This window comes from Oncorhynchus kisutch, linkage group LG21, assembly GCF_002021735.2.
Source record: "Oncorhynchus kisutch isolate 150728-3 linkage group LG21, Okis_V2, whole genome shotgun sequence".
NCBI classification, from domain to species: domain Eukaryota; kingdom Metazoa; phylum Chordata; class Actinopteri; order Salmoniformes; family Salmonidae; genus Oncorhynchus; species Oncorhynchus kisutch.
This window is the reverse complement of record NC_034194.2, coordinates 27,598,921-27,616,934: the sequence shown is the minus strand read 5'-3', so window position 1 is coordinate 27,616,934 and position 18,014 is coordinate 27,598,921. Positions and strand designations below refer to the sequence as shown.

Sequence of the window (18,014 nt, the reverse complement as noted above, 5' to 3'; positions counted from 1 at the left end):
ACTACGGCCCTCTCTCTGTCGGGGGCGTCCTGAGTGCATTATGGTCACTTTAAAATATCCTGATGGATACTCATTGTTAAAAACCTATATGGATGTCTTTGTGCTAAAATAATGTCTATCATTGGTCAGTTGATGCTCTGAATAGCTCTCATGCAACCTTGTGTATGAATTTATATTATCCATCATGGGTAGCTCACAAGTGTATTTGATCAATGAATAATTGTTCAACAAGTCACAGAAACCCACTTTGTCTTTTATTTATGACCTCAAATACATTTGTTTTATCGAGCAATGCCAACTAGCAGTTTAAAAAAATTACAGTACACTTAACTTAAACATTAAATCATCATATAGCAAACCTATGGCATACAAGAATAACTCTCCTAAAATGTACATCTTTACAAAGTGTTTACAAATCAAATGTAAAAAAAATAATTAATACAAAAAAAAAAAAAAGTGCAAGAGTCAATTCAATTTCAATGAAGGTTGACAATCCCCACCAGTGAAACACGAGAAACAAATATACAATGAATAAAAGAAACATACTTCATATTTTTAAGTTGTTTTGGATACATTTACATGATATTGTGCATTCCAACTTTCCATTTATTATTTTGATAAGGAAAATATAATCAAACAGTGCGTAAAACAAAACTACATTTTTTGTAACATTCACAGTAAACAAATGAACCAAATTTTATCCAAAGTGTCCCGAAATTCATCAAGAAGCCAACAAAGTTATTATTCTAATTTACAAACTGGCTGTGATGGTTCATAATAGCGATGTGTGGGGGTCAAGAATAGTTTTTTGTTGTTGTAAATAAATAAGACATTGTAATTTGGAGACATTGATGAGATCAAACATGAAACAAATTCTCAATAAGTGTGGATCCTCACTACTGAAACTGTTCAGTGATGTCCGAGTTAAAACAAAAAGTAAACTCAATGTATGTGACAATCTACCCTAACATGACATTATTGTGAATATTTGAATGAATCAGGATGATATTCAGGCATAACGTGTTTAGAAAGGGAGTGGGAAGGGTGGGGTGCTGATCAGTAGTGTGAAGGTGAGGGGTGTCCCATGAAGTAAACAAAAAATCTGACCCGAAATTCTGTGAGGTTGAAGAGAAATGTACATCAAAACACAATACTGCACTCATTCAACGCTCTCCTCCATGGTCCCTCTTAGACGTTTTAAAATGAATAAGATAAAATAACATTTTAGGTTCTTCCTATTAAGATGCAATATGCCACTCAACCTACGTAGTAGAAGACTAAAATATACTTATTACCATTTTCAGACGCACAGATTCAAAATAAATAGATAACTCCTATCGCGGCTGCTTATTGAATATCAGCACACTTTTCTCTTGATTTTAAGATTTTTCTGTTTAAAGCGTGATCCCCTAGTCATGACCAAGCCGTTTGAGCAGGTTGAGAAAACCCAATCATTATATTAAGACTGGTATAGGCTATCTACTGCTTTACATCACCACAGCCCAATGTAAAATATACTCAACCTAATGAACAGCAAGGTACTATGTGTGGAGGCTCCATGTTTAAAAAGGCACGTGGATCCTCTTTATATTATTGCTGATAAACTGTCCATATCTAGCCTATAATCCTGAGCTAATTGCAAATTCATTAAGCTGCTTGCACAGATTGTGTTTAATTGGTTGACACTGCATTATGCACAGTTAAAACAGTACCACTGACAACTAGTCACATAGGATCATCCCTCTGATAAGGGGTAAGCTCAGCTATAGGAAGTTAAATACGCTAAAACAACCTTTAAAAAGTAACTCAAACAAAAGTTGAAAACCTTGATTAGATGGTTGTTAACTAAAATGGCATGGTGTTCAAAAGAGCAAATTACAGCAACATAACTCAAATTCAGCCAGTGCCATTTCCTCATCAAGAGATGCTAGCAGACTGCAACAGTGTACCAAATTACATTTTTGGGATGTCAGTATTTTTGTTGAAGGGGGAACGGTTAGAATTAATGGATAGTTATCTATTTCTTACTATTACTACTATAACTGAAATTAGCAGAAATATCTGTACAGTACATGGAATACTAATTTCCAACATCTCTAAAAGATGGGTCTGTATGCTTCCCTTTAAATTGTTAAGCCCATACACTCTGAGCCCCTAGCTACACTGTTGTACTCAGCAATATCATCCAGTTTGCTAAAATGATAACTTTGACCATTTCATAGTTATTTTTCAACTTATCTAAAATAGATACGGAAGTCAATCTGCTTGACATGGAAGACTGTAAAAAGTGCTGTGGCGGTGGTGTGCCTCTGTAGTACTAATATGTTCCTGTACATGTATGTTGCCATGACTACTCAAGTGCAGTATTTGGCATGTTGTTTTGTGATATGTTGAAATTTGCCCATGTGACTTTGGCAAAGCTGCAGTATTGCATGTTGCGTGTGACATTGTACCGGTGAATCAGGCAAAAATGCATATTGGTACTTTTTTGTCCTGAAGACTCTGGCAAAGCTAAAGACCTGTGTGGTGTGTAGTGTTGTGCGTACAGTAGTGTGTTGAATTGACCATTTAGTGTGTCATTCCCTGTTAACAAACCTCCAGCCGTTTAGTGTTATTTGTTGTCATGAGACAGGCAAAGCTACAGACCTGCTTAAACTACATCTACTAGTATGTTCATATGGTGGTGTGTTATGGGTGGTCATGGCAACTCAGGCAAAGCTACTGGAGCTGAGGCATTGGAACTTCTCTCTGAGTGACTGAACGATGTTGGGCTGGTTCTGCTGTGCCGGCTGCTCCGCCCAGAGGTACTCCTGTAGACGCTCCCGGTCCGTCAGCCCACAGGAGGACCTCGACGGGGTGCAGGGCAGACTCTGGGTCTGGGCTGGCCCTCTGGAGCCACCACCACCACCACCACCGTTGTTACGCTGCCCGGAGCAGTCGTGATCCCGCTCGCTCTCATCCTCAGAGCGGATCTCCACGTAATCGTCATCATCGTCGTCTCCATTGTCCTTAAAGTTGGCCAGGTAGTTCTGGGTGGCTGTGAGCATGCTCAGCGCGGAGGCACGGTTCAGGACCACCACCTGCTGACCATCTTGCAGGGTGAGGTCAGAGTGACCGTGACCGCAACTGGACCGCTCCGGGAGGCTGCTCTGCCGACCGGCCCGGCCCAGACTACTGGGACCATGGAGTCTCTCTGAGGAACTCTGGACCACAGCCGGGCCACGGTTGGACCCGGTAAGGTCATTCTCCTTCTCCTGCTGCCGGTCACCCAATGAGCAGATAGACTGGCAGCGGCTGGTAGGTGGTTTAGAGGAGGACGAGGAAGAGGAGGCGGAGTTAAAGGAGGTGTGTCGTTTAATAGAACTGTACACATGCTCCTCCTTCTCACTGGGGGCAGAGACACAAGAGCTCCACCGCTGGGTGGGTGAGGTCTCTGGGGAGGGAGGTAGGATCTTTAGGGTGGGGACGGAACAGGCTGCTGTGAGCCTGCACTGGGGGGCGGAGGACCGTATCCCTGACACAAAGCTGGCCAGCTCCCCGTTGCTGTAGGTGGAGAGGAGCCAGTCATCCTCCAGCCCTAGACCCAGGGAGGAGCAGGTCTCAGGCAGGGATGGGGAGGAGGCCAGCCCTACGTGGGAATGGTGCGAACCAGGAGGACCCGGGCTGCTGGAGCCCTGACCTGGAAGGTCTTTAAACATCACCTGGTCATACAGCTGGGAGTACTCGGCTATCCTCGCACCTGAGAGAGAAAGAAATATAAATAAAATACACAGAATTCATGTTTAGTCCTTTTATTAACCAAACAAACACAGTCAGGTCCAACATTATTGGCACCCTTGATAAAGATGAGCAAAAAATACAGTATAAAATTGGGAAATACATTATTTTATACTAATACAATTGCTCAGAAAAACAGGTAATAAAAACTATTCTAAAAATGATTGGCACCCCTGTTTTCAATACTCTAGCACCCTCTCCTTACAAGGATAATAACACTGAGCCTTTTACTAAAATATTTTATGAGATTGGAAAACACATTGGGGACGATCTTAAGACTATTCCTCCATACAGAATATTTCCAGATCTGGCCTCTTCAATTCAAACCACAGGTTTTCAATTGGGTTCAAGTCCAGAGACTGAGTTGGCCATTGCAATATGTTGATGTTGTGGTCAATAAACCATTTCTTTGTGGATTTTGATTAGTATTTGGGGTTATTTGTCTTGCTGGAAGATCCACTTGTGGCCTTTGATGTGTCAGCTTCCTGGCAGAGGCAACTGGGTTTTTGGTTAAAATGTCCTGGTACTAAAGTTCTTCATTCTGTAGACCTTAACAAGGGCACCAGGACCATTGGAAGGAAATGAAGAGGGCAGTCCATAAGCTACCAAGCTTGCTAGGACAGAACAGATACAACTTCAATTATCACTGTGGTGTGAAGTGAAAGGTGTCAATGCCTTGGCCAAAGCCATAGCAGGAGAGTCTCACAGCCTACCCCACCCAAATCCAGAGGCCTTTGAATCCCTCTCCCGCTGTTCAGAGACCATCCCCTGGCATTTTCTACAAGGAATCTGCCTCCAGAAAAAAGCTTATCCAAAGTGGGTGTGACACCTACTCCTGCTGCACTGCTGCTTAGATTCCACCTGGCGATCTGTTCACCGTCTGCCCTGGCCCGTCTCCCAGTCTGGTACAGGTACCCTCGCCACACTACCCACTCTCTCCCGAGCTTTCGCTCGCCTCCAGCACACACGCACTGTTGGGGTGAGTGACTCTGAACTTACAATGGCTAGCTTTATGCCATTTGCCTTATGACTCCTGCATGCTTTGTTGACTATGAACTTGCTTGTTTACCCAACCGTGGGACAGACTATGTTTGTTCCCACACTCGGTACTCTGACTCTCTATTGATTACACAGACTCTTGGCCTCCCATCCTATTCTAACCACTTTGTATTCATGTTAACTGATGAAATTGCTATACAATATGATCTTGTTGCCATCGAATGCACATTCAAATGTCATAAATCACTGCAGAGCTCCCCCTGTTCTTGGCTGTGCCCTGATTATACTACTGCTGATGATATCTGGAAATGTGCATGTACACCCTGGCCCATCTACTGTTGCTAGCTAGCTTGAAGACGCTTGGACCTTCTTTTTTGATATTTTCAATGGCGTTAACAAACACGCCCCATAAAAAAAAAATTTGAATTAAAAACATGATCTTGCAGAGTTACTCCATCTGAAGAATTCCCTTTGGAGAAAGGCTCGGCACACACGTACTCAGGCTGATGGGCTCTCGTTCAGGCAAATGAGGAATAAGTGCACTCAGGCTATCCGCAAGGCCAAGGTTAGTTACTTTAAGGAGCAGTTCTCTCTCTGTGGGTCTAACCCCAAGAAGTTCTGGAAAACTGTTAAAGACCTGGAGAATAAACCCTCCTTCTCACAGCTGTCCATGTCCCTTAATGTTGATGATGTGGTTGTTACTGACAAGGAGCACATAGCTCAGCTTTTTAATCACCACTTCATTAATTCAGGATTCCTATTTGACTCAGCCATGCCTCCTTGCCCATCCAACATTTCCTCATCTCCCACCCCTTTCTAATGCGACTAGCCCCAATGCTCCTCCCTCTTTTACCCATGCCCCATTATAAAGTTTCTCCCTGTAGTTGGTCACTGTGTCCAAGGTGCTAAAGGAGCTCCTTAAACTTGACCCCCAAAAATCATGGTTTAGACCCTTTCTTCTTTAAGGTTGCTGCCCCTATCATCGCCAAGCCAATCTCTGATCAAGCTGATCCTAACTGTTATAGGCCAATTTCTATTTTGCCCAGTTTATCAAAAGTGTTGGAAGTACCTGTCAATAATCAACTGACTGATGTCTATAGTATTCTCTCTGGTAAGCAATCTGGTTTCCGCTCAGGTTATGGATGTGTCACTGCAACATTAAAAGTCCTCAATGATGTCACCATTACCCTTAATTCTAAGCAACATTGTGCTGCCATTTTTATTGACTTGGCCAAAGCTTTTGATACGGTAGACTATTCCATTCTTGTGGGCCGGCTAAGGAGTATTGGTGTCTCTGAGGGGTCTAAGGCCTGGTTTGCTAACGACCTCTCTCAGATTGCAGTGTAAAAAGTCATAATATCTGCTGTCACAGCCTGTCACCAAGGGAGTACCCAAAGGCTCCTAGGCCCCATGCTCTTCTCAATTTACATTAACAACATAGCTCAGGCAGTAGGAAGCTCTCTCAACCATTTATCCATTCATATGAAGATGATACAGTCTTATATTATAGCTGGCCCGTCCCTGGATTTTGTGTTAAACGCTCTACAACAAAGCTTTCTTAGTGTCCAACCAGCTTTCTCTGGTAAGTGTCCAACTAGCTTTCTCTTTGGTAAGAAGAATGCCCCTCTTGACACAGGTGTGATTACTACCTCTGAGACTTTAGAGCAGGGGTGGTCAATTTTTTTGGCTTGAGGGCCATATTGGGATTTTGAAATTCAATGGAGGGACGCATTTTTTAGGGGACCAATTGTTTGTTAAAATCAAGAGGCTTCCGGAGTGGCGCAGCAGTCTAAGGCACTGCATCGCAGTGCTTGAGGCGTCACTACAGACCCGGGTTCGATCCCAGACTGTGGCACAGCTGGCCGTGATCGGGAGACCCATGAGGCGGGGCACAATTGGCCCAGCTTTGTCCGGGTTAGGAGAGGGTTTGGCAGGCCGAGATTTCCTCGCGCTCTAGTGACTCCGGTGGCGCGCCGGGCGCATGCATGCTGACACGGTCGCCAGGTGTACGGTGTTTCCTCCGACACATTGTTGCGGCTGGCTTCCGGGTTAAGCGGGCATTGTGTCAAGAAGCAGTGTGGTTTGGCTGGGTCATGTTTCGGGGGACGCACGGCTCTCAAACTTTGCCTCTCCCAAGTCCGTACGGGAGTTGCAGTGATGGGACAAGACTAACTACCCGCGGGCCGTACTTTGCCCCACCTTGGTTTAGAGCTCGAGGTAGTCACCTCATACAAGTACTTGGGAGTATGGCTAGACGGTACACTGTCCTTCTCTCAGCACATATCAAAGCTGCAGGCTGAAGTTAAATCTAGACTGTCGTAATCACTCCTCTTTCACCCCAGCTGCCAGACTAACCCTGATTCAGATGACCATTTTACCCATGCTAGATTACGTCATTTATAGATCGGCAGGTAAGGCTGCTCTCGAGCGGCTAGATGTTCTTTACCATTCGGCCATCAGATTATCCACCAATGCTCCTTATAGGACACATCACTGCACTCTATACTCCTCTGTAAACTGGTCATCTCTATATACCGGTTGGTTGATACTTATTTATAAAACCCTCTTAGGCCTCACTCCCCCTTATCTGAGATACCTACTGCAGCCCTCATCCTCCACATACAACACCAGTTCAACCAGTCACATTCTGTTGAAGGTCCCCAAAGCGCACACATCCCTGGGTCGCTCCTCTTTTCAGTTCGCTGCAGCTAGCGACTGGAACGAGCTGCAACAAACACTCAAACTGGACAGTTATCTCAATCTCTTCATTCAAAGACTCAATCATGGACACTCTTACTGACAGTTGTGGCTGCTTCGCATGATCTATTGTTGTCTCTACCTTCTTGTCCTTTGTGCTGTTGTCTATGCCCAATAATGTTTGTACCATGTTTTGTGCTGCTACCATGTTATGTTGCTACCATGTTATGTTGCTACCATGTTGTGTTGCTACCATGTTGTGTTGCTACCATGCTGTGTTGTCATGTGTTGCTGCCTTGCTATGTTGTCGTCTTAGGTCTCTCATTATGTAGTGTCTCTCTTGTTGTGATGTGTGTTGTGACCTATATTTATATTTTATTTATTTATTTTAATCCCAGCCCCCGTCCCCGGAAGGAGGCCTTTTGCCTTTTGGTAGGCCGTCATTGTAAATAAGAATTTGTTCTTAACTGACTTACCTAGTTAAATAAAGGTTAAAAATATATTTAAAAAATAAAATAATAATAATAATAAATATCAAGGATCTGGAAATATTCTGTATGGAACAATGGTCAAAGATCCCTCCCAATGTGTTCTTCAATCTCATAAAAAACCTGTGTAGAAAATGTTTCAGTCGTTATCTTGGCGAGGGTAGGGAGTACTGGAAACAGGCTTCCAATCCTTTACACCCCTATCTTTTTTTACATTGTTTTTATTACTTGTTAAACAAAATCTATTTCTCTGAGCAATTGTTACTATAAAATAATGTATTTTTTAATTTACATTTTGCATGCAATATAGCTCAGTATTTGTATTAATTATATACAGTCTTTTTTGCTCATCTTTATCAAGGGTGCCAATAATTATTGACCTGACTGTAGTTAGCTGTACATATCATGACTGTATAAGCATCTACTGATTATGTTTGTTACCTATGGCAGCGCCACCTTGCTTCTTATCCTCCAAAATGGCTGCCAGGTCTTTCTGCTTCTTCTCCAGGTCTTTCTGCTGCTTCTTCTCCTCCCTGTTGCGTCCTCCTGACCCCATGTCGCCGGGGTCCATGCTCTTCATGCGGAGCAGCTGGTTGGCCTTCTTGATCTTCTGGCTGTATTGGCGAGCCATCAAGAACACACGGTTCTTGGTCTTGTCCATGAGCTCCTGGGAGAAGCTGTCCACTGAGTCCCCTGGAAGAAGAGAAGAGGAGGCCAGGGGGGAGTCCAGTCCCCCCAGCTCTCCAGGGAACAGGCTGTGGAGGTCCCTAATGGAGGGGTCCCTTTGGCTGTGGTCCCGTTGGGGCAGATCCCCCAGCTCATCATCATCTTCCAGACGGAAGCTGCCACTGCTGAGGCGGGCCAGTCTGTTACGGATGGTCTTGACTGTCCCGGAAGGGGCAGGGTCTGGGATGGCAGGGAGGGGGAGGGACGGGGGAGTGAGGGGAGAGGGGGAGGGGTAATGATCTTCATCTTCAAAGGTAGCCTCTCTGAGCAGCTCTGGGAAGTTGAGGATGGGGATGGTGAATTGGTGAGGGGGGGTCACAGTGGGGGGGTTGGGATTGTGGGCTGGGGGGCTCTTGGTAGGGGATCTATGTTTTTGGGAGCTGTTCTTTTTGGGGCTGCTCTTGACTGACGAGGTCTTGGGGGCCTCACTGGCACTCACGGGAAACGCGGCGGGAAGGCGGTCTGCGTTCTTCTCGTTCTTCTTGATGTAGTTTTCCAAATCGTTCCAGATCTCGTCCACCTGCTCCGACATCCGGTCACCGGTGTGGGAACGTTGGGAGAACGTTTCCGAGGCGGATGAGGAGTAGTAGTCCGGTTCGGAGGTGCCGTGGACTGGATGGGAGTTATCCTCCGTCCTCTCGTCCTCCCCAAAATGTAGGTTGTCCTCGGACACGAAGCCCCCCAGGCTCTCACAGCCCGTCAGGTAAGGCTCAGAGGCAGACGGCAACAGACTGTCCCTCTGCTGTGTAGGTCTGTCCCCATCCCTGTCACCCTTGGTTGGGGGCTGCTTAAAGCAGATAGTATCATAAATGTTCTCCTCCTCCACAATCTTCAGGGCACACGTCCCAAATGGCACCCCCTCCAGGGCGGTGGAGGAGTGGTTACTGTCAGACAAGCAGTCTTGCTCCATAAGAGGCTCTGTAATACTCCCAGTGACCCCTGTGTTTAGAGCCCCAGGGCACTGTGTGTCTCTAGGGGCCTCTCTTTGGGCCCCACAACCCTCCTGCTCCCTCCTGATCAGCCCCATGCTCTTCAGGTCCTCATAGCTGATGTTGTCGTAAATGTTCTCTATGTCGTCTATAGTCAGCTGCTCGGTCGACGACGATCCCGAAATGTCGTTGCTGGACGATTCGGTGTGGGTCATCCCTTCCTGGTCATCATCCTGACCAGGGGGGCTGTGTCGGCCGCCAGTCTGTTTCTCCCCCACGCTGCTGGCTCTCCGCAGCACTCTGCTGTCTCCGGTGGATGGGGGGTCTATCTGCACCGTGGGAACCTGCTCCATGTGCCAGCTGCAGGGTCGTCCCTGGGTCTTGCTGGGAGACGATGTGACCTCTAACCTAACAGGAAGTGGTTCTGGTTCTTGCCCGCCGGGCTCGGTGGGGACAAACATCTGGTAGATGTCCTCGTCCTCCTCGTCAGGGTTCATGGTGCGCTGACGCGTAGGGAACATGGCTCTGCGGACACGGTGATCCGCCCAGATGTTCCCCACCGTCTGGGGGTCACCCCCTGGGACCAGCATGGAGGGGACATGGGTGTCCGGAGGTTCCTCTGTCACACGGGGCGTCCTGAGGAGAGGAGGGTGGTGACCTCCCTGAAGAGATTTGTTAGCCCTCTGGAGAGAAGGAGAGATGGAGGGAGGGGAAATTCCATTATTTTGTATATGTGCAAATGCCGATGTACTAGCGATTACCTTTTTTCAATTTGCGTTAAGTCCTGTACACAACTATTCCTACTAGTCATTGACATCACACTGTTAGGGTCAGTCACCTGTAGGTCTGAGGCGCTCATGTTGAAGGTCTTCCATTGGTCGATGCTGCTGTCCATAGACGCCTGTTGGTTCAACTTCTTCCTGCTAGACTTCTCTGGGACTCGCAGTCTCTTTCCCCCAACCTGCACAAAGTTAGAAAATTGTGTAGTTAACATGCCTTTACCTATCTAATCCCTTCTTACCTGCAAAGAGGCTAGAGCAAGGGGCTAAGGATCAAAATCAAATCAGGCAAATCTGATAAACTTGAATGAGGAGAAAGCTGTTCAAAAGGTCAAACTGATGCATTGTGGGTAGGTAGGAGAGACTCACCAGGCCACTGTCGTCCTCATCGTCGGCATCCTGCTGGTGTGGCTCCTCCCCGTCCTCCCTGTCGCTATGGTCAAAATGGTCGCCAGGGTCCAGGGACTCCTGTGATTGGTTGACCAGGCTGCGGCTACGACCAATAGTGCCCAGAGCCAGCTGGGACACGGGGGAGAGCAGGGTGGCACCCAGACTCATCCGCTACAGAGAGGGTGATAAGACAGAGAGTGTTAAATGTGTGCGTGATTGAGGAGTGTAGCAACCATTGCAAATAACACCTAAACTATCTGAAAATGTTACTCTAAAATTGTGATATAATCATAGAATTAGGAATGATAATACTAAAATGGACATGAACCTTCTTATGACAGATATAAAAGTTCAGCCATTTTGGTAAGGGAGCTGGTCAACCATGGTCAGATATAACGTAAAACAATGAATTTGAAGATGATCTGCACTGTATGTTTGTTAGCAAGCTAGCCAACCAGTTTAAGTTGAATGATTCCATAACTGTTTCAAATTAACTGCCAATATGCCAACATTCCATACAAACAACGCAGTCAATCCACAGCCATGCACTGGCTGAAATCTGTTGATGATAGGACTTAGACAAGTTGTAAATCACAAAAATAGCTTTCCATAAAAACACACATTTACAGTCTGTTTACATATATTTTAGAGACTATTTATACATAAATGTATATAAAACCAGTATAAACTATTTATAGTTATAAGACAATATTTTAGGTGTACAATAATTTTGTTACACAGTTTCTGATATCACATGCTGAACACACCGCTCGTGTCGCGTTGCTAAATAAATGTACATGTTATTTAATCATTGCATACAAACTGCTCTCCAGCATCTGCATAGCCAGGCGTTAAAATAGAACGTGGTTTTATTTGTGACGCTTGACGCGCTGCAAGTCCCACCTCTCCCATCTCCTCATTGGTTTTTAGGAGTATACTGTATACCCATGTGGGTGATTGAAAGATGAACTGAGGTCCACACTCTAGTCCAGTTGGTGATGGTAATGCACCTTAAATTTGGTTGCCAACCACCATATAAAGTCCAAAGAAGAACAAGAAGACGAAGAAGACTGGAGGTGAGAGTTTACTAGAAACTAACTAGGTTTACCCTTTTATCTGTGGATTAATTGTCAGAGTAAAAGAACCTTGTGCATTTCAGGTAAAATAACAACAGTGTTTATATCCCAGGACAAATTAGCTAGCAACAGCAAGTTAATACAGTTAATAAATGAATATAGTTGGTTCAGAGTTCATTTTGATATTTCAACATTCATGTCCTGATCACGTCTGATATGGATGGAAAAAAATCAACATGCGTGTGCCGGTCTAGACAGCATGTTAAGACAAGAATTTCTACTTGCCCAAAACAGCACCCATTATCATACCATTCTGGAACTTTTGATTGTTCATGACATAGCCCCTCTTTTCATTTTATAGGATCTATATGGATATATATGGATATAACACTGTTTCTTTGTGTAACTGTAACATTGTGTCACCATCCATAAATTACTAATGTGGGTTTAAGCTGACCTTGGAGCCATCTTCCTTGACACCATGTTTAGCGTTCTTCAGTAACTTGGACAGAGGCTCTGAGGAGAGACAGACAGGACATGTCACAGAGTCAGAGAAACTGGCCCAGTCCATTGGCATCAGCACTGATCATTTACAGTACCTTGTTCCTGTCCCTTCTGTTTCTCACCTGACTTCCTGCGGACCCGTCGAGGGGTGGAGCCCTCCTTGGTGTGGGGGCTCCTCTTGTCCCCGTCAGGACTGTAGTGGAACCCTGGGTGGTCTGGAGAGGACAGAGGAGAGAGGGAATGTTATCAAGCACCAAAATAATGATCTGACAATATTCACAAGAGGCTTCAACCAATATCAAATGGATACTTACGCATAACATCCATCTCCAAAATGGCCTGCTTGGCCTAAAAGAACAGATGGGAAAAAAACACTAAAGTGAGCGCCATATTACAGAATTCAGCAAGACTATAATTGGGGTGGCAGGTAGCCTAGTGGTTAGAGCGTTGGACTAGTAACCGGAAGTTTGCAAGTTCATATCCCCGAGCTGGTACAAATCTGTCGTTCTGCTCCTGAACAGGCAGTTAACCCACTGTTCCTAGGTCGTCATTGAAAATAAGAATTTGTTCGTAACTGACTTGCCTTGTTAAATAAAGGTTACATTTTTTTATAAATAAATAACTGAAGTTGAAGATATGGGGCTACCTTACACTAGATGGCGCTAGACAGTAGTCTTTTCCAACAGAAGCGGACTACTTTACAAGCAACGAGATCCCTTTCATGTAATTACTATGAACCCTCTCAAGGATTTCCCCCAGACAAAAGCATAATTTTCCATTTTAACCAGAGCTAAGGAGAGGTGGAGAGAAGAGAGAAAAAAATTGAGAGAGAGAAAGAGAGAGGAACGGAAGACCGAGCGAGAGGGGTGATCGAAAATGAAAGAGGGAGAGTGAGACCATTCCACCTCCCACACAAGGTTGTGTTAATGTCATTAGTGAGGACACACATTGCTTGCTCCGTGTCTCACCTTGGCTGGGATTTTAGCCGGGTGGTTTTCAAGTATGAGTCTCTTCAGGTGTAGGATCCACATGCGTTTGTCCTGCTGAGACTTGGCCTGGGGGCGGAACACAGGACAACAGAGAGGTTAGAAGGAGAGAGACATTAAACTAAATTTTGAATCCTTAGTTGCTACATTCATTTTGGTACTTATAAATGAATGATATATTCTTCAAGAATAAATAGATATATAACTTCTAAATGCCTCATAAGCTTAGTTCAACAGTCGGACCCCATTAGAACACAATATATAAGCTTATTTTATTCCAATGTTTGTAAACAACAAATGTAAACAAAACACTGTATAGCCTCCAAACATGGTTAAAACTATTAATTTGATATAAAGGATGGTCAGTCCTTGCATCCATAGCTCTGTCTATGAATTTGAGAGTGGTTAAATTTCTCCAGGCCTATGTAACAAATGTGAAATGGCTAGCTAGTTAGCGGGGTGCGCGCTAATAGCGTTTCAATGGGGACGTCACTCGCTCTGAGACCTTGAAGTAGTTGTTCCCCGCAGCTTTTGTGGCGTGATGGGTAACGATGCTTCGTGGGTGTCAGTTGTTGATGTGTACAGAGGATCCCTGGTTCGAGCCCGGCGAGGGGGGAGGGGACGGAAGTTAAGCTGTTACATTGATGCTGTTGACCCGGATCACTGGTTGCTGCGGAAAAGGGGGGTGAGTGTAACCGATGTGAAATGGCTAGCTAGTTAGCGGTGGTGCGCGCTAATAGCGTTTCAATGGGGACGTCACTCGCTCTGAGACCTTGAAGTAGTTGTTCCCCTTGCTCTGCAAGGACCGTGGTGTTTGTGGCGCGATGGGTAACAATGCTTCGTGGGTGTCAGTTGTTGATGTGTGCAGAGGGTCCCTGGTTCGAGCCCGGCGAGGGGACAGAAGTTAAGCTGTTACACCCATCCCTTAGCTTTTTAGCAAAACCGGAGCGGGGAGAAAATGTTTCAATTAAGGATTCTAGCTTTAAATGAAGTATAAGATGACTATGACAAACCCATAACAACAATGGGATATGCCCTTCAACTCTTTTATGTGTTGTTACATAAAACAGATTATGGTGGTGTTTGAAGTCCCTTCCAAAACACTTATGTTGAGAAACAAGCAGCCCTTCTCATTCACCATTAACAATTCAACATGTCTGGGCACGTAGGAGTGGTGGGCTTGGCAAAGCACAGGTGGGATAGCACAGGCTACTTTTACTCTATGCTGTAAAATCGACTGTTGAATATGCAGTAATTTTGGTTTGTGGGGTGTAGTTTTACTTTACCAGTACGGTGTGCTGTAGTTTGGGATTCTTGTAGTGGAACACACTGAAGCTTAGTGGCTCCTTCGGAATGATTTCCACCAACATCAGGTTGCAACACTATAATGACGGAGACATGGTTAGTATTATGGTAGAAGTATAAAGACTGCTATACCTTAGGAAGTTTTGAGAGGTATTTTCTGTCAAATATTTTAGCATTAGTGTTGTGACTGACCAGGATGTGGGCTTTGTAGGTGAAGGCCTCCTCGCGTTTCTTGGTGACCAGCAGCAGTTTGTCAAACAGAAAGAGTGTGCGCTCGTTCTTGGCCCGCTGCAGACGGAATGTCCCCTCCAGAACCAGCTCACCGTAGCCAATCAGATCAGGCCCTTTCCAGTTGGTCAGCAGACTCTGGATCTCCTGAGAGAGGGGGAGGGAAGAGGAGAGGGAGTGAGAGAGAGAGTGAGTGAGTGGAGTGAGGGAGTGGAGTAAGTGGAGTGAGTGGAGTGAGTGGAGTGAGTGGAGTGAGTGAGTGGGAGTGAGTGGAGTGGAGTGAGTGGGAGTGAGTGAGTGGAGTGAGTGGAGTGGAGTGGAGTGAGTGTGAGTGGGTGAGTGGAGTGGAGTGGAGTGAGTGAGTGAGTGAGTGAGTGGGAGTGAGTGGAGTGGAGTGAGTGTGAGTGGGTGGGAGTGAGTGGGAGTGAGTGGGAGTGAGTGGGAGTGAGTGAGTGGGAGTGAGTGAGTGGGAGTGAGTGAGTGAGTGAGTGTGAGTGAGTGAGTGTGAGTGAGTGAGTGAGTGGGAGTGAGTGAGTGAGTGAGAGAGTGAGAGTGAGTGAGGAGTGAGGAGTGAGTGAGGAGGACAGGGGGAAGAGTAAGTGAGAGGGCGAGGGAAAGAGAGCGGAGGAGGAGAGGTGGAGAGTGGGAAAGAGGAGGAGGAGAGAGCGAGAGGGAAAGAGAGCGGCGGAGGAGAGGTGGGAAAGAGAGGAATAGGATGAGAATGAGTTAAGAGAAACAGGTGAGAGAAGAGAATAACAGGGAAGGACAGGAGAAGGAGGAGAGAAGAGAGGAAGAAAAGAACAGAGAAAGGAGAGGAGCGAGACAAAAAAGGACAGAGAATTAGACAGGTCAGCTAAGCACTCTTCCTCAGATCCTAAGTAAATACTTCCACACACATTCCTTCACTCATCTGATCATCCTCCTCCCCACTGAATAAAGCTACTTTCTCTTTTATCTGCCGGCTGTGTTATGCAAGGCCATCATTAGCCCTGGAAAACAATGTCTTGCATAACCTAGCGGAGACAGACGGAGTCTACGTCCCAAATGGAACACTATTCCCTCTATAGTGCACTACTTTTGACCACGGCCCATAGGGCTTTAATTTTTTTTATTATAGTAGTGCACTGTGTAGGGAATAGCATGCCATTTGGGAAGCAGACAAGACTGGTGAAAGCTATGGAAACAATGGGAGGATATGTGGACAGCCACTAATGTCACAGTCTAATTCAAACCACTAAGATGCAGACTTTTCCAAATGTACTTTGTTGGAACATAATAAATGTGTGTGTTGACCAACTTGTAACATGACAGGTGTGTGTGTGTTGACCAACTTGTAACATGACAGGTGTGTGTGTGTTGACCAACTTGTAACATGACAGGTGTGTGTGTGTTCGCCAACCTGTAACATGACAGGTGTGTGTGTGTGTGTGTGTTTGTACCTGCACTACATAAGTCTATTGCCATGACCAGACTATAGTAAAAATCCTGACTGCATATGCAGGTATGTGTGAGCATGTGTGCCTATGTGCATGTTTATATGTGTGAGAGCATGTTCATTTGCAAGTGTAGTCTTACTTGCAGCCTGACGGCGTGTTCATGTTTCCTCTTCATGTCGTTGATGTGCCAGGCCACTCTCTGCATGGTGTCTATGGCCTCCTGCACCACCTCATATGTCTCTGTGTCCTTCTCCAGGTGGTTGGCTATCTCCTACAGGGGACAGAAAACACACCCAGTGTTAGAGTGGGTAATGTACACGGATAGCTGTACGTTAGACTGGGTACCATCTGTTTCTGCAGTAGCCAGCTATGTTGGCCCGGTATTTCTTGGCAGTAGGGTTAGCTTGTTCAAAAATAGACTGGTGGCTAACTTTACATACAGTATATTACAGTACACACAGTTCTTTGTGGTCTGAGTGTTAGGCTTATGTGGGGTTTTGCTAGTGTGATGTCAGTGTGTGTGTGTGTGTGTGTGTGTGTGTGTGTGTGTGTGTGTGTGTGTGTGTGTGTGTGTGTTTAGGTGTATTACTGACGTGCAGCAGTAGGTGGTACTTGAGGATCCTCTGCACTGGCTTGAGCAGGTAGGAGCCCAGAGGCAGGGAGTGTCTCAGAGATTCCTGACGCTCCCGGAAAAACTTAGCCAACACCTTATTCCTCATACACTCAGTCAACACAGCCACTGACCTGCAGAGAGAGAGATGGAGGGAGAGAAGGAAAAATAAAATATGATATTAATCCTAGGAAACAATGACAGATATTGTAGCCCAATTAAAATACAGAATGACAGATCCCACACACACAGTCCTGTCTTAGGGAACAGTGCAAGGTCATGTAAAGGCCCAGAGTGTTTGTAAGTAGATGGATTGTGTCGAGGTACAGATCTGGGGAAGGGTACCAAAAAACTTCTGCAGCATTGAAGGTCCCCAAGAACACAGTGGCCTTGATCATTCTTAAAATGGAAGACGTTTGGAAAAACCAAGACTCTTCCTAGAGCCGGCCAAACTGAGCAATCGGGGGAGAAGGGCCTTGGTCAGGTAGGTGACCAAGAACCCGATGGTCACTCTGACAGAGCTCCAGAGTTCCTGTGTGGAGATGAGAGAACCATCTCTGCAGCACTCCACCAATCAGGCCATTATGGTAGAGTGGCCAGACGGAAGCCACTCCTCAGTAAAAAGGCACATGACAGCCCATTTGGAGTTTGCACCTAAAGGACTCTCAGACCATGAGAAACAAGATTCTCTGGTCTGATGAAACCAATATTGAAACCTGGCACCATCCCTGCGGCGAAGCATGGTGGTGGCAGCATCATGCGGTGTTTTTCAGAGGCAGGGACTGGAAGACTTGTCAGGATCGAGGGAAAGATGAACGATATACAGAGATCCTTGATGAAAACCTGCTCCAGAGAGCTGAGGACCTCCGATTGGGCCGAAGGTTCACCTTCCAACAGGACAATAAACCTAAGCACACAGCCAAGACCACGCAGGAGTGGCTTCAGGACAAGTCTCAATGTCCTTGAGTGGCCCAGCCAGAGCACAGACCTGAACATGATCGAACATCTCTGGGGAGACCTGACAATAGCTGTGCAGAGACACTCCCCATCCAACCTGACAGAGCAAATACAGGTGTGCCAAGCT

General features: G+C 45.7%; 1 protein-coding gene across 3 annotated transcripts in view; it reads right to left on the bottom strand.

Annotated features, from left to right (window-relative positions):
- Window positions 1-232: 232 nt before the first annotated feature.
- LOC109866231 (pleckstrin homology domain-containing family G member 1) overlaps window positions 233-18,014 on the bottom strand; it is a 141,334-nt gene continuing 123,552 nt past the window's right edge. For all 3 annotated transcript variants that reach the window (XM_031800481.1, XM_031800483.1, XM_031800482.1), the window contains exons 6-17: window positions 16,914-17,064; window positions 16,460-16,591; window positions 14,849-15,031; window positions 14,638-14,733; window positions 13,334-13,420; window positions 12,680-12,713; window positions 12,488-12,580; window positions 12,319-12,377; window positions 10,765-10,956; window positions 10,455-10,577; window positions 8,403-10,299; window positions 233-3,739 (exon numbers count right to left, since the gene is read on the bottom strand). In XM_031800481.1, coding sequence (XP_031656341.1) covers window positions 2,709-3,739; window positions 8,403-10,299; window positions 10,455-10,577; window positions 10,765-10,956; window positions 12,319-12,377; window positions 12,488-12,580; window positions 12,680-12,713; window positions 13,334-13,420; window positions 14,638-14,733; window positions 14,849-15,031; window positions 16,460-16,591; window positions 16,914-17,064 — 4,078 coding nt within the window. In that variant the 3' untranslated portion in view covers window positions 233-2,708. The remainder of the gene's footprint in view (window positions 3,740-8,402; window positions 10,300-10,454; window positions 10,578-10,764; window positions 10,957-12,318; window positions 12,378-12,487; window positions 12,581-12,679; window positions 12,714-13,333; window positions 13,421-14,637; window positions 14,734-14,848; window positions 15,032-16,459; window positions 16,592-16,913; window positions 17,065-18,014) is intronic.